At 39.3% G+C, this 14,172-nt stretch overlaps 1 protein-coding gene across 10 annotated transcripts in view; it reads left to right on the forward strand.

The window, feature by feature from the left end:
* OSBPL8 (oxysterol binding protein like 8) overlaps positions 1-14,172 on the forward strand; it is a 95,174-nt gene that overhangs the window by 40,039 nt on the left and 40,963 nt on the right. For 8 of the 10 annotated variants that reach the window (XM_082308876.1, XM_082308878.1, XM_082308882.1 and 5 more), the window contains one exon: positions 3,995-4,132. In XM_082308876.1, the coding sequence (XP_082165002.1) occupies positions 3,995-4,132 (138 nt within the window). The remainder of the gene's footprint in view (positions 1-3,994; positions 4,133-14,172) is intronic. The other 2 variants (XM_082308884.1, XM_082308886.1) reach the window with 1 other exon arrangement.

Raw genomic sequence — 14,172 nt, forward strand, 5'->3', positions numbered from 1 at the left:
GTCTTAGCTGATACTGCTTATTATGGACATTCAAAAATAATGTGGAATTGAATTATAATAAACCTTTTTCTATATCTGATGTCCTTGTGCTATTTTCAGGGGTGTAGGTACTTTCAAATGCTCATTATGGAAACAGAAGAACTAGGAATCTGCCACTTCAGATACTTCTTTTTTTCTCATAGCTTTATCTGATGAAATAAATTGGCTGTAAAGACCCCAATTTTGTTTCTTCTGATGCGTGAATCTTACTTAAAAACCATATATTAGTAATTTTATGGCCAGTATGAGGAAATTTAACAAAGGATGTATTATCAACTCTAATAGTTCTGGTAGTATTGAAATGTGCCCTCGAAGGAGTCGCGAGAAGGCTTTGATATTTACTAAGTGCTGTTTCTTCTCTAAAATAACCCTCTGCTCATCTTTAAGGAGATAGATGGTATGTGTTTAAACTCACTCAGGTAAAGGAGGGGGTGAACGGAGATGATCTTTCTCTTGGATGAGCGCTCTGAAGCCTGAGTGAAAGTCTAAAAATAAATCACCACTTTGAGGCCTTTGAGTGGAAGGAATGGTTGGCAATGCTAATGTATGTCTTGTCGGAGACGTTGAGTATATGCCTACCAAATCAGTCTTTCAAGTTGCGGAGATGGCATGTGAAACCTAAGAAGAATTAGAATCATAGAATTGTTTGGGTTGGAAGGGACCTTTAAAGATCATCTAGTCCAACCCCCCTGCCTTGGGGAGGGACATCTTCTACTAGATCAGGTTGCTGAAAGCCCTGTCCATCCTGACCTTGAACACTTCCAGGGATGGGGCATCCACAACTGCTTTGGGCAACCTGTTCCAGTGTCTCACTACCCTCATTGTAAAAAACTTCCTTACTATGTCCAATGCAAATCTATCCTCTTTCAGTTTAAAGATGCTCCTTGTCCTGTCACTACAAGCCTTGATAAAAAGTCTTTCTCCATCTTTCTTATAAGCCCTCTTTATATATTGAAAGGCTATAAGGTCGCCCTGGAGCCTTCTTTTCTCCAGGCTGAACAACCCCAACTCTCTCACCTTTCTTCATAGAAGAGGTGTTCCAGCCCTCTGATCATTTCCATAGATGAGGCATTCCCCAGGAACATTTAAAAAAAAAAAAAAAAATCATGTTTTGGTAGTCCTCACCAAAACTCACTAGAAAGTGTGAGTGCTTTGAAGATTAGTCAGAAACTGAGTGTGGTTTTTGAGATACGCTGCAGGTACATGGGGACACGTGAGTCCAAAACTGTAAGTTTCAGTTTGGTATTTGGGGCAAATAAGAAAACACATTTGACTAGGAACATCATTTATTCATTCATGCTAACTTTTCTTTCACAAGGAGCAAGGTCACTAGAGTAAATGACCATTGCTCTCTTTCAGTATCACTGCTGGTTTTATTCTGTGGATGTAATGAAATTCCAGGATAAAATCATTCCGTGCTTCAAATGGGTTCATGCTTCAAAGTTAGCTGTAGGACCATCAAACATTGTCAGTAAATGGATGACTTCAGTATGTACCATGCATTTTTATAGTGTTTATAGAATCAATCCATAAGAAGCTATAAACAGCAGCAAAGGAGCCTCTACAAATTGCTGACTTATCTATTAATATGTACTGATTAAATCTACTCTCTTAAAAAGATCTGCTTCTGAGTGGTAGGTGTTTGATTTAATGGCATCTTGAAAACTCAGGTTTGTTACTAGCATAACTTTTGCTGCTCCTCTCTCCTTTCCAAGTACTTTCTCCTTTGCATCGTAATAGCTTGCTTTCTTTCCATCTCTGTCTTTTAAGGTTCCAGAGCTCCTGCCATAAAATGTTTAAGGCATATCTTTACAGAGCTTAACTGCCTGAAGGTCCTGCTGATTTCACAGTTGCGATTACACAGGCACCTGTAAAAATCAGATCATTAGTCAATCTTTTAGAGAAAAAAGATGAAAGCCTCTTAGTAATCTTATTCACTATCCCCTGCTCAAAGCAACAGGTATGTTCTGCCTTGCCTTGTCTTACCCCTCACCATAAAGCAAACATCTGGGCATCAGGATGAGGCATTTTGAAGGAGGGGGACAACTTCTTCCTAGTGACTGCTACAGTGTGAATAGACATTTATGTTTTTAACTGATTTGTTTCCATTTTTTTAGTACTTTTATAATGCTTTGTATAAAAGGAGATTTTAAAACTCTCCTGCTAATCATCCTTCAGCTTTATAGATTGAATTTCTCAAAAGCCCGCTTGATTTACAAAGTTCGTCTTGAATCCCCAGGCATGCAAACTGCTTACCATGAGATATTCTATGTTAGGTGATACATAAACTGTGTTTTGTAGGAAAGGACCCTTTCTGACATTGCTAGCAGTCTTCCTGCTGCAGAGCGGGTCTCCGACATGGCTGGCAGTGCGGCAGGCGAGGTGCCCACCCATGGGGTGCCCACCCATGGGGTGCCCCCCTGCGGGGCCAGAGCGCTGCCCACGGCAGGGGGCACCTGCGGGAGGGGCTGTGAAATCCCGTTCCTATGGAGCTAAATGGCCAGTGGCTCTTTGAGAGCAGCTTTCAGCTAGTTTATTGAAAGTTGGTGCTACTTCAGTGCACCTTAAATATTTTTAAAACGAGTATAGCTCATTCCCCTCGAAGGGACCCATTTTGTGCAAGCCTGTGAAGCACCTGTTTTCTAGTCCCTCTTTTATTTTTCAGTTCAGATACCGGACCTTTGGTGGTGCAGTCCCTTCCCAAGGCTTCAGCAACTCCCTCGCCCTTTCCCTTTACTTGTAGCTGCAGGAAAATAAAAAGCTAGTTTGGTGCTACTACAGGTAGAGCAAAGTCAGTCACTGCTTTGAAGTATTGTCCTTCTGGCACTGACAGACTTGAACTCTGAACTGGTAAAATGAGCTCTTTACCCTCCTTGTCCATCTCCTCACATATTTTTCATGAGCATCAGTCTGCATAGGGTATAGTTTGTCTGGAGCAGAGCTTTAGATGGTTTATCTGATATAGAAAAATAGTACAGGTGGGTATCCTGGTATCCTTGCATTCTTCATACTGCCTTGTGTTTATGCTAGGCTTTGCTGGAAAAACGTTTCCTTTACTGTAATAATAGCTACAAATATAGTCTACAAATAAAGCTACGAGGAGGGCCTCTGTACTTGGCGGATTCCATCCAGAAAATGGAACCTGTTTGTTTAGACTAGATCTTCTGCTGAACTTTTAAATCTGTGAGGAAAGCTTGAGAACTCTTAAAATGAGCTGCGTTGTAAGTTCCAATCTTTTAGGCAGGCTCTTCTTTAGTAAGCTTTTTGTCAGTACATCTGCTTCCACAGGACAGGTGTTACTGAGTCAGCCATTCTTCCACTATCAAAAAAGGTACAGTTTTGTTGTGTGCAGCTTAAGGAAATGTACAGGCACCATAAACAGGATGGCTGGGCAGGTGATCTTACAAAGAGCTAGAAGACATCAAACAAGTCTTTCAAACTGATAAGGTTCAAGGAGAGTAACTTCTGCTTTAAACCTTTCCCCTTGACAGAGTCTATACATGATCTTTATTAATAAGACTTGTTTCTTGTGATGTACGTACATACATTCATCTTAGCTTTCTGGGATGGTGGCACAGCTTGATTCGGCAAGCCATTTCCTGGGTTGGCTGTGTTGTGGCTAGTTAAACCAAGAACTATCACAAAAGTGGTGAAGAAAGCAGGATTTCAGAAGTTAAGTAACAGCTCAGTGCTGTACCTGTATTCAGTAGCAGCCTTTCCTACCTCCTCCTAGTTTTTGTTTTCATCTTCTGCCTCATGTCTTAGACTAATCTTGTCAGCTCCTTTCTGCTATCCCATCAAAGGAAATCTCTGGTTTGAGATCCTCATTTTCTAGAATGAAAAATTTTTTGCACGACAGCATTTGAATACTAGTTTCATAAATAGTGAAGCTGTTAGTAGAAGTCTAAGCACAAGTACTTAACATCATTGAACAAGCATCCATTTTGTATTCCAGCAGTGGTAACAAGCAGCGATGAATCACAGCTTTTAACTCCAGGAAAAATGAGCCAGCGCCAGGGGAAAGAAGCCTATTTTACTCCAACCAAAGAGTTACTCCAACCATCTCTCAGCCCAGGAACTGCCCACAGTCATGGTAAGACAAAGCTATTTTTTACAAAAGTTTTAACTTAAATGCTGACATTAATTATCTGTTCCAAATGTTGGTTCAAAAACACTGCCTTTTACAATAAAGAGGTAAGGAAGAAAGCATATTGAAATATTGTATGTAATTCTTTGTATCCTTATGTGTTAATCTGAAAGAGAAAAAAATGCATTACGTGGTGCACTAGTTTATTAAAGCATGCTAAGACTTGTGGGAGAACAGTCCACGTGATGTTAAATTGTTATCTGTGTGTAATCCTATAACCGATGGTCATGTTAATGTCTCAGGTATTTAAGTTTTGTCTTTACGCAGCCGTGTTATGATACACCACCTAAGCCTGGAACCTTTGTGTAGAGATGTTTTAACAATTACACCTACTGAAAGATCCTTCTCTTTAGGAAAGGGGAAAAAAAAGTCTCAGCACTACTTTTTGCCAGCTTTCAAACAGTCCCTCTGCCTTGCTAAACGTGTTGAAAACAAACTCTCAGTGGATCCATGTGAACTGATTGGATACAAAGTGAAACTCGTCAGTAGACCCGACATGTTGATAATCTGTTTAAAAAAACAAAAATGAAAAACAAGCCATAGTTGCTCTCCTTGTGCTTATTTGCATTTGAACCTGCTTGTGTTGTCCTATTGCCTAGGATATCCTTAGACATGTTTGTCATGGTGTGTGGAGTCCTTAGTGAAAACTTCAGGCTTTTTTACTTAATATTCTCTCCTCTTGTACTCTTGGCAGCCATGCTAGTAATCTATGCTTCCTTTAGTTATTGCCATGAGTAGTGTTCCCGAGATTGATTTTTTTTGTATGAGCCTCCCTAAATCCCATCGTTTGCTTTGTCAAAGTAATGATATTAGTCCATTAGAGTAATGAAGGCAGTTTCTCAGGTAACTTTGAATCATTTTTCTGTTTTCCCCTCCAGTACTGTTCAAATAAAAAGAAGAAACTTTGAAACCAAAGCTAGCTGTTACCATGTTGAATCTGGTAGTCTTTTAGTGTATTTTAAGAATTATTATGGTAGTATTTTCAGTGCTACCCACAGCTAGCTCTGATATACTTTCTAAAAGCTGCTGTTATCTCACTAGAACAGCACTTGATGTTCTCTGGCTTGCGTTGTGCTTAGTCTGGAATTATTTTCTATAGAATGTACATATATAACTTGTTCGAATTTTTTATTATGTTTAAAGAAATTTCTGGTTATTCTCTGTGTGTCCTGTGTTGTATCCCTTACTAGACAAATGTTGTAGTTATATAAGTGTATTAGAATATTGTAGTAAAGTCTTCCTTTTAATGTTGCTATTCCCACTAATTTATAAAGGCAAACTGTTGTGCCTTTTAAGGGCTTTCACTCATAGGAAAGTCATTAAAACAGGCTTGAAAAGCGCTAAGACTTGATTGTCCTGCGTCAACCTCCTTGCAGATATTAAGTCTTCTCTTCTGATTTTTTTTTTCCCCTCTGATTATTTCAGGGCTTATATAAGTGATTTTAAGCTGGTTAAATGTATCCGTACCTTTTTTAGCATCAGTCGTCACTGACTTAGTCTTCCAGGAGCGCTACTAGAAAAGAGACTGTAGTTCCATGAAACAATAATTTTGGCTTGCAGTCAGTTTCAGTAGTGAAAAGGTATGATGTGGGCTAGGCTTCAGCAACCTTTAATTACTAACTTCTAGCCTATCTGCGACTCAGAAGGTTTAGGTTTAACTTTTATGGAGGTGGTTGACCCACATTTAGAAGTTGGGTGGTTATTCTGTGGTAGTTATTCCTACAGGGAAATTACAGTGCTGGTGAAAATGTGAGTTTATTACATAGGGAAAAAGATATGCTCTGCAAGCCTGAAAAATATGAAGTAGAACAGAGTTTAAAGTGATGGAGTACTCGAGGCTGACTGTTGTAACTGAAATCCAATTAACAAAGGTCTTTACAATATACCTGTAGTATTGTTTGATGAGAATATGCAGAATTATAGGAAATGTTTAGATATAGTGTTTAAAGGCATTTACTATGAACTAAATGGAGATGCTTTTAGTCACTGGCACCTGAATGCATCCTTAGGAGATGGGTAATGTAAATAAACAATTCAAAAGTATGCTAAGCACAGGATAAAAGAGAATCGAAACAGAAAAATGTATGATACAGTCTACAAAGAACTGATTAAATGTATATAAAGGGGAGCTGTGACATGGGTACTTGGCTTTTGCCGCTGGACAGTTGGATGTTGTTGGATGCAATGTGGCCACCATTACCTATGTTTCCTGCTGCCCGAAGAAGAGAGCCTGTGTGGCAAAGCCAGTTTTGTATAGAGCATCTGGTTAAAAATAAATGAGTTGGAATGAAAAGAAACCTGTGAAGAGGCAGTCTTTAGAGCAACCAGCACTTTGGCGTTAGCAGGGAAAGACCACCACGTGTGCCGGATTCTTTGGATGGCCAGTGGCAGCCCAGGGAGAGGCACACTCAGTGCCCATCACTTAGAAAATCTGCTGGAACAAGCTTAATTTGCGTCTTCTGCTTGTGTTTTAAGTAAGATCCTAATTACAAGTATTAGGAATATGATTGAAAGTAGATGAGAACTTGAGTCTCGATATGAGGGAGTGGAGGTAAACATTTAACATCTGTTTGGGCCATTGGCTCCTGTTTGGAACCAAAGGTGAGCCATGTAACGTGTCATCGTGAAGTTGCAAGTGTTATGTATTTCATGATTTTAAGTGCTCCTATGTATAAATACTGGGGTTTAATTTATGTGACCATATCTCTTTTAGGCTACGGACTGGCCTTTAAAGATCTGGAGGTCAGACTTGCTTCCATAGAAAGCTTCAGCAAGGTTGTTTGACAGAAATGTATTAGAAAAACTGATGGTGGGGATTATGCTTGTTTATTACGCTCACCAGTTTACATAGCCAGTTCAGAATTTTAGTATTGAAGGCTAACTCAGCTGTATATAGCATTGGTCCTGAGATGGACTTGTAATTTTAATTACTGTGGATTTAATCTATTTCTGCCTTGCCCATTATTAGTTGACTAGAGTGTCAGAATAAGACAATCCTGATAATAATGCTGCAATTACAATTTGTTCTATAAAATAAATTTATTAAGCCTCCAAATGTCAGTGGCTTTAAGCTGGAGAATACCAAAATCTAAGTGCCATCTATTGCAAAAGCTGATAGAACTCTCGCATGCGCTGAGGTTCAAGAGATATCAAAACAAACGTAAAAACTAGCTTTTTGCATCCACAGTGTGCAAGAAGGGATTTAATAAAGGTACAAAGTTGGCTTCACTAGACAACCTTTAACATTGTGTGGTACCACCATTTCTAGAAAGCCAGCAATACAACTTTTCATGGAAGCTCTAAGCTCAACTACACAAAAGAAAGCTTTCCGATTATGGGGCTTCTCAGCATCGTAACTCAGGAACTCCTTGTGAAAGTAGCCTTGAAGCAGCTCCACATTGAGTTGATCTTGAAAATTTTCAGTGATTTTCCTCACTTTTCATTCTATATGTTTGAGAAAGCAGTTTCTAGACTCTCTTCACTCAACAGCTCACTCAAATGGATTACTTTGCTTCTCAAATCAGGGTGGGAAATGATCAAACAGTGATAAAGATTTGGCAAGAATTTGCAAGATCAAACTTTCTGAAGGAAATCTTCCCCTTCCCCCACCCCCACCCCCCCTTTAATTCTAACTTTTGAAGTCTTTAATTGTCCTTTCATAACATCTGCCAAGTTAGTCCTGTCTCTAACTTGTCAATGCTGTATATTATATGTGAATATTACCTTCCAGTATGTTGTATGTTCAGATCAGTGTTGGTTTTCTTGTGCCTTATCTGCTAGTCAATGAAAGCTTCCTACTTCTCTGTGCCTTGAACATACTAAATAATTGTACTGTGTTTTTTGCTAAATATTTTATTTAGAATTGTCAGACTTGGAATTGGACCTAAATAATTCAGTAGCATTTTGATGGAAACTTTAATGGGTTTGGGAAGTTATCTTTTGCTGTAAAGCTTTGCTTATGTTTGTGGGATGGTGTGTTTTTAGGCTCTAGTGAGCGTGGCCTTGCCAACTCACCAAGACCATATTTTTGTAAGTGTAGTGCATATAGATGTTAGGACTGGTAAAACGTCTTTCAATTCTAGCAGTTGACACATAGATTGAACAATGTTAATTCAGCTCATTTTCTGTGTTTGCATTCTATGATTGAAAATGTTATAACCATTAATGGGCAAACAACTAAACTTCTATCAAGCTTATTTTTGGGTTTTTACTTTTTTCAACCTACCATAAGTGCGACCAAAAGGCATCACTGACAAAACTATTTTATTACAGTTAGAAAATGAACATGAAAAATATAGAGTCCAAGACTGCGTTTTCAAAATCTGTAGAGCAGAACTCTGCTTGCTGATGTAAGCTGTTTATGTTGTTACACAAATTATCCCTGGTAAATTGGATTCTTGTAAATCTTGTTAACTCAGACTTACATTGGGATACCACTTTATTTGTTTGATAAAATGGATTAATACAGAAACAGTGATCACTTAGAATGTATTAAAAAATCAGAAGTCTCCTCAGAGAGGGTTTTTAGTATTTTCTAACTTACAAATATGCTGTTAAAACATATTTCAACCTTTTTATGAAACAGCATAGATGCTTAAATAATAATAAGCTGTAATTGTGGTAAAGAGAGAAATCTAGCTGAGATAGTAATATTAAAAAATTCTGTAATAGCGTGTTTGAAAATGTCTGACTTTTCTTTTTTTTTACCAGTATTCATATTGTCTGTTCATGGCTTTATTAAGTGAGAATTTGTGCTGTTGTTCTTTGTGTGCCTTTGAGTGTATGTTGCAAAGTATACATGATGAAATGCTTTTCGAGTTTTTCACTTGCTAGTAATTTACATATGTGTTTATTTGCTCAGGAGATAGTCTCTTGGCTTATTTTTTAAGAGTGTGAGGAGGTGAAAATCCATATGAAGAACAACGTAAAATTCACAACATTAGTTACAGAAATATTTTGCCATTTTAGGTTTTTGTGGCTTTGAATGAAGACTCTAATTTGCAGGTGGCACTAATGGGGACATCCTCCATACTTAGGAACAAACAGCAGTGGTGCTTGTGTTGACAGTATTGTATTTGAATAACTTTAAGGCTGGCAACTCAGCAGATAAGATTTTGGAGCTCTAGTTTCTGTATTTCATGTGGAGAATGGTGACCTGTGCAGGCAAGCTTCCTGGCTCCTGAACTTGACTGTGCCAACCCTCAGTATTTTTCCCATCTTTATCCAAAGCATCGATGAGATGCAGATGGGGTGAAAATGTGAGCAGTATCTGGGAAAAGTGTGTTACGATGATAAAGCTTAAGAAGGAGATATTTTACAATAATGTAAATCTTTTGAGCATCAAAGCTGACATCTTGCTGTCGTCTGTTTTGTTTTGTTTTGTTTTTTTCAAGTCAGCTCATCAACTAAAGGTAAGCGGCGAAAGTGTGTGCCCAGAAGGAGCTTGAGCTGAGATAAGAAACAGGATCTGCCCCTCCTTTCCAGTAGGGCAGTAGTAGCTGTTAATTCAGTTTGTAGTATGATGAAAATGTATTCTGTGTTACATGACTGAGAGACAGAAGTGGCTTAGGTGCAGGGAGGTGGATTGACAGTGGAAGCAGAATTATAGGTCTGCCAATAATGGTGATGATCACAATGAATAGAAAGCAGGAGCGGAAGCTGCTTTTGGTGGAGAGTTTTGCACGTGAGAGAAGGTGGAGAGTGAAAAATAGATGTTTTCAAGCACTAGGTCCTAAAGAACACTTATTAACTACTGAAGGGATGAGATGCCTTCAGCATGGTGGGATGATAATGACGAAGAAAATGCAAGACTTGGACATTTCTGTCTACCTGAGGCAGCTAACAAGTTAAAGGTGATTTGTTGTAGACCTGTACAACTTGGAGCCTTTAAAAAAAAATGTTTGTTTCAGATGTTTGGCTCAATTGACAGCAGCAATAGCACATTTTGTTTGTCTGGGTGGTAAGAAATACCTGGAGCTCCTGACTCGTCATCCCTCTTCTGGCTCACCGGTGGTCAGTATACAAGAAGCTCTGGAGATGTAGCACACATCATCTTTTACCAGCTGTTAGGGGAAAGAGGGATTACTGTGGTCCAGTGGAAGGAAAGATACAGCCCTGTGTCAGTGAACTCGAAGCCTTTTCAAAGAAGGGTAGAGGTGGTGCTCGAGGACATGGTTTAGTGGTGGACTTGGCAGCGACAGGTTAACGGTTGGACTTGATGATCTTAAGGGTCTTTTCCAACCTTAACGATTCTATGATTCTATGATTAGCAGCTCTTCCCGAGATGGGCACTTGGCTTCAGTGCTTTGGCCAAGTTTCTGCCAGGAGGTTGTGAGAGCCTGTTCCTTCAGGTGGGTGCACAAGGCTGAAGCCAGAGGGGAGAGGCGCTGCGTTGGAGCTGGAGAAGGGAAATCCTGCGTGCCTGTGGTCACAGCAGATGCGTGCACTGAGCACAGGGGAGGCTGTAACTCCACTGGTAGAACACTGATGACTGCTTAAATGCCAGCTCCTGCTTTTCTGTTAGCTAGCACTTTCAGTGTGTTAATATTTCTTTTTGATAATGGTATTTGGCTTGCAGATGATGAGATCTTGCCAATCTATCTGGGTCCAAATCAAGCTGTTTCCTGGGTAGTTGGGGTATATCTAATCTTTGATAATGGTTTCTGTTTTTCTTCTCATGTTTCCTTTGACTTTACATTCTACATCTAGACACTTAGTCATGGAAGTAACTTCATGCAATCTCCTGTTTACTTCCACTGTATCTGTCCTTTGAATAGAGAAGCTGAAGAATGGCTAAATAATTTATTGTCTTGACACAGTAAGAGCAACTTCCTACTAAGCATGACATGCTTTTTTACCTTACTTCATCTTTCCGTAAGTCTGTCTCACTGTCTCAGCACTAGAGAAAAACTGCTAGAGGGCTTGTTGAGGCTCTCCAACAAGCTTATTTTTTAACACTTCCATATGAACAGTAAATATTACTTCTGAAGTCAGGCACCTTCTCTGTAGAGTAAGTGCATCTAATGACTTAGAGAAACGTTAATGGTTTTGCTTTATCCTCCCACGTGGGAATTCTGTCTAAAACCTTGCACTTGGAGAGTCTTGGTACCTCCTGCTGTGTTCTTGGGAGGTGTTTTGATTTGTCTTATCTTGTCTTTTGATGCTGAGGAAGTATTTTGTAATCAGCAGTGTATAGGAGCCGTGGGGACTGGTTGTTCTTTCGGTAGTTCTGGATTAGTATCTCTTGTACTGCTGCAGGGACCCCACCCCAGTGACACAGGTGGTCGCTTTTAAGTTTTATGATGGAGTGTACCTCATGGAGGTGAAGCCCCAGTTCTGCAAAACTGCGCGACTTACTTGGAATAGCTTTAGTGATGCTTGTCTCAAATGGGATGTGAGTGAGGTTCTAGTCACAGTAATCACGGAAGGAGTTTGACCTCTAAATAATCTGGTTTTAGCTTGTGTTACCAGACTGAATTTCTTGTGAAATGTTTTAAGTTCTGCTGTGTGTGGTTAGTCTCCTGAGTCTATTATCTTGGCCTCCTGCTTTCTTACTGTAATGCATACTCTGGCACATTCCACTGTGCAAGTCATTGTGTGTTTATTAAAACCTGCCATTTCTGAAATGCTACTCCACCCAGTATTTGTGGCTTGGGTAAATTGCATGTACTGCTTTCTGTGCGGGTTTTAGCTTTATGGAAGTGTGGTACTGGGTTTGAAAGGCACAGCAGGGCTGATTGCTGTGAAACTTCTCGAGCAAGTTCTCTTTCTCCATGGCAATCTCTGCAGAGCTGGCCTACTTGAACCTGAGCTGTGACCTTGAGAAGTTCCTAAGGGCTGAGATGAAAACTGTTGAAACCTGAGCAGTGAGCAAGCCTATTTACTTTGGGTGGGAGGAGCTGAGCAGGAGTGCTAGCAAGCAACGAGGTGCAGCCCATACAGTTGCTAACCGGGCACTGGGAGCCTTGGTGTTCATTCATAACCTGTCAGGCATGCCTCTGGAATTACTGCTCAGCTAAACTGCACTTGACTTGGAAATACCAGAGAACAAAAGAATATTTGGTGAGAAACTTGCTGCTGTAAACTACCGACACAACATCATGGTTCAAATGTCTTTTTTCTGAATCAAGTATCGGTGTCTGAAGGCAAGTATATCTTTAATACCTTTTCTGTTAAATAGGAGAAAAACACTTTCACTTAAAGTCCATGTGCAAAAATTAGGTGTTGGATGAAACACATTTATAGGTATGACAGTCTAGCAGCTTGCTTTTTCTGTTTTCTCTGTATCAGAGAGAGTGTATACTGCATGTAGACAATTATTTATGACCTTTTCTTCTGTTGGACTGGGAGGAGAATTGTACTGGAAAATGTAGTGTTGGTGAGATGTCAAGGCAAATTATTGTCAGACTTGAAGGGCGAGTCTAAAAAGCTGCTGTCTTCTCTGCTACACCATCAGTTTCCCTTCCTCCTCCTTCTCCCTTTAGCTCTTACAGAGTTTGGTTTTAAGAAGGTTTTGGGTTTTCCTGGTGTATCTCTGAGGGGAAAAGGAATATTTTTACTTTGTATCACTAGATATACTCTTAGTTGTATTATTGCATCTGTATCAGTTTGTATAATGTGTTCATTATTTTAAACTTCTAGAATCTGTATAAAAAGGATTATTATATTTAAAATTCCTCAGTTGGATAGTTCAGAATATGTTTGATTTGAGTTCAGTTTCCATGCTTGGAATTCATACCTGTACAATTCAGAGAGGTCTTTTTTGATAAGCCTATGTTTTTTTCAGCTGTAAATATTTTTCAATTGGAGAAATGTTTTAAAACTAAAACCAGGCTTTGTCAAAAGTGTTCATGCACTGTTGGAATTGCACGTGTCTTCTATTTGCCTTTGTTTTGTATACTGAGATTTAAGTTTTGCCCCAGGCAATATCCTGGAAGAATATCTTAAACACGGGATTATGATTTGTTTTTCAGCCAGCGTTTACTACTGAAGAAGCCCTGATTGATTAACTGATATGAGAAATGCATTCTGTCCTTTAGAAAAATGTATGCAACAGATAAGTTTTCCTCTAAAGAGATGTTCAACAGATTGACTGAGAATGGATCCCCCCACTCCGCCCCCCAAGATAGATGAGCTAAATATTTCAGTCATGTTTTTTTCATCTTCCTGCTGATTTAGGTATTACATAAAACAGAGAAACCAGGAGACTTTTTCTCCCTTTCAGTGGCATATTTAGTCTAGTGCCTGCTTTCATGAAGTACTTAACTTTTGTTATGAGGAATCTTATTTTTTTCTTGTACAGATACACTGCGGCATACACCTGATGCATTTAGGCTAGAGTGCACATACTTTCCTGTTTATGCAGGCTTTTCAGCTATGTCTGACTTCTGCACTTGGACTTGGCTATAGGTCTATTTGTGAGTATTCTGAAGCCGTGTAAACTTCCAAGCTGTGTACGTTAGTGCATTTTCTAAGTATGTCAATTATTAAGGCATTGGGAACTGATATCAAAAGGATAGAAGGCTTCCTGGCACATTTGTCTAAGATCACCTAATGAATGATACTAATTCTGATTTTATCAGTAGATTGACCTATTCTGTCTGAATTTATTTTTAGGGAGGGGAGAAGAGGAAAAAGGATTTTTATTTTTTTTTTTGTCTGTCTAATGTGTGATAGCGAATGAGGTGCACCTTTGCATTGTTGTGTACAGAACATGTAAATAAAAGCCAGCTTCCAACTACTAAGAAGTACCTCTGTCCTTTCAGGAATCAAATTTATTGCAAGGAATTAAAAGGGTTTCTAAGACCTTTGGGTGCTGAGCGTGTGGAGAGCAGAAACCCCTTTATTATTACAGGCTGATGCTCAAGAGTTACAACAAACTTTAGCTTAGAATCACACTGTGGAGAAGAATGCTCATTTTTATTAAATGTTACTGCTTCCTTTTGGTCTAACAGCCTTTCAGTTGTGTGTCAGCTATCTCTCTAGCA

Source organism: Platalea leucorodia, assembly GCF_965183815.1.
Source record: "Platalea leucorodia genome assembly, chromosome: 4".
Classification (NCBI taxonomy): domain Eukaryota; kingdom Metazoa; phylum Chordata; class Aves; order Pelecaniformes; family Threskiornithidae; genus Platalea; species Platalea leucorodia.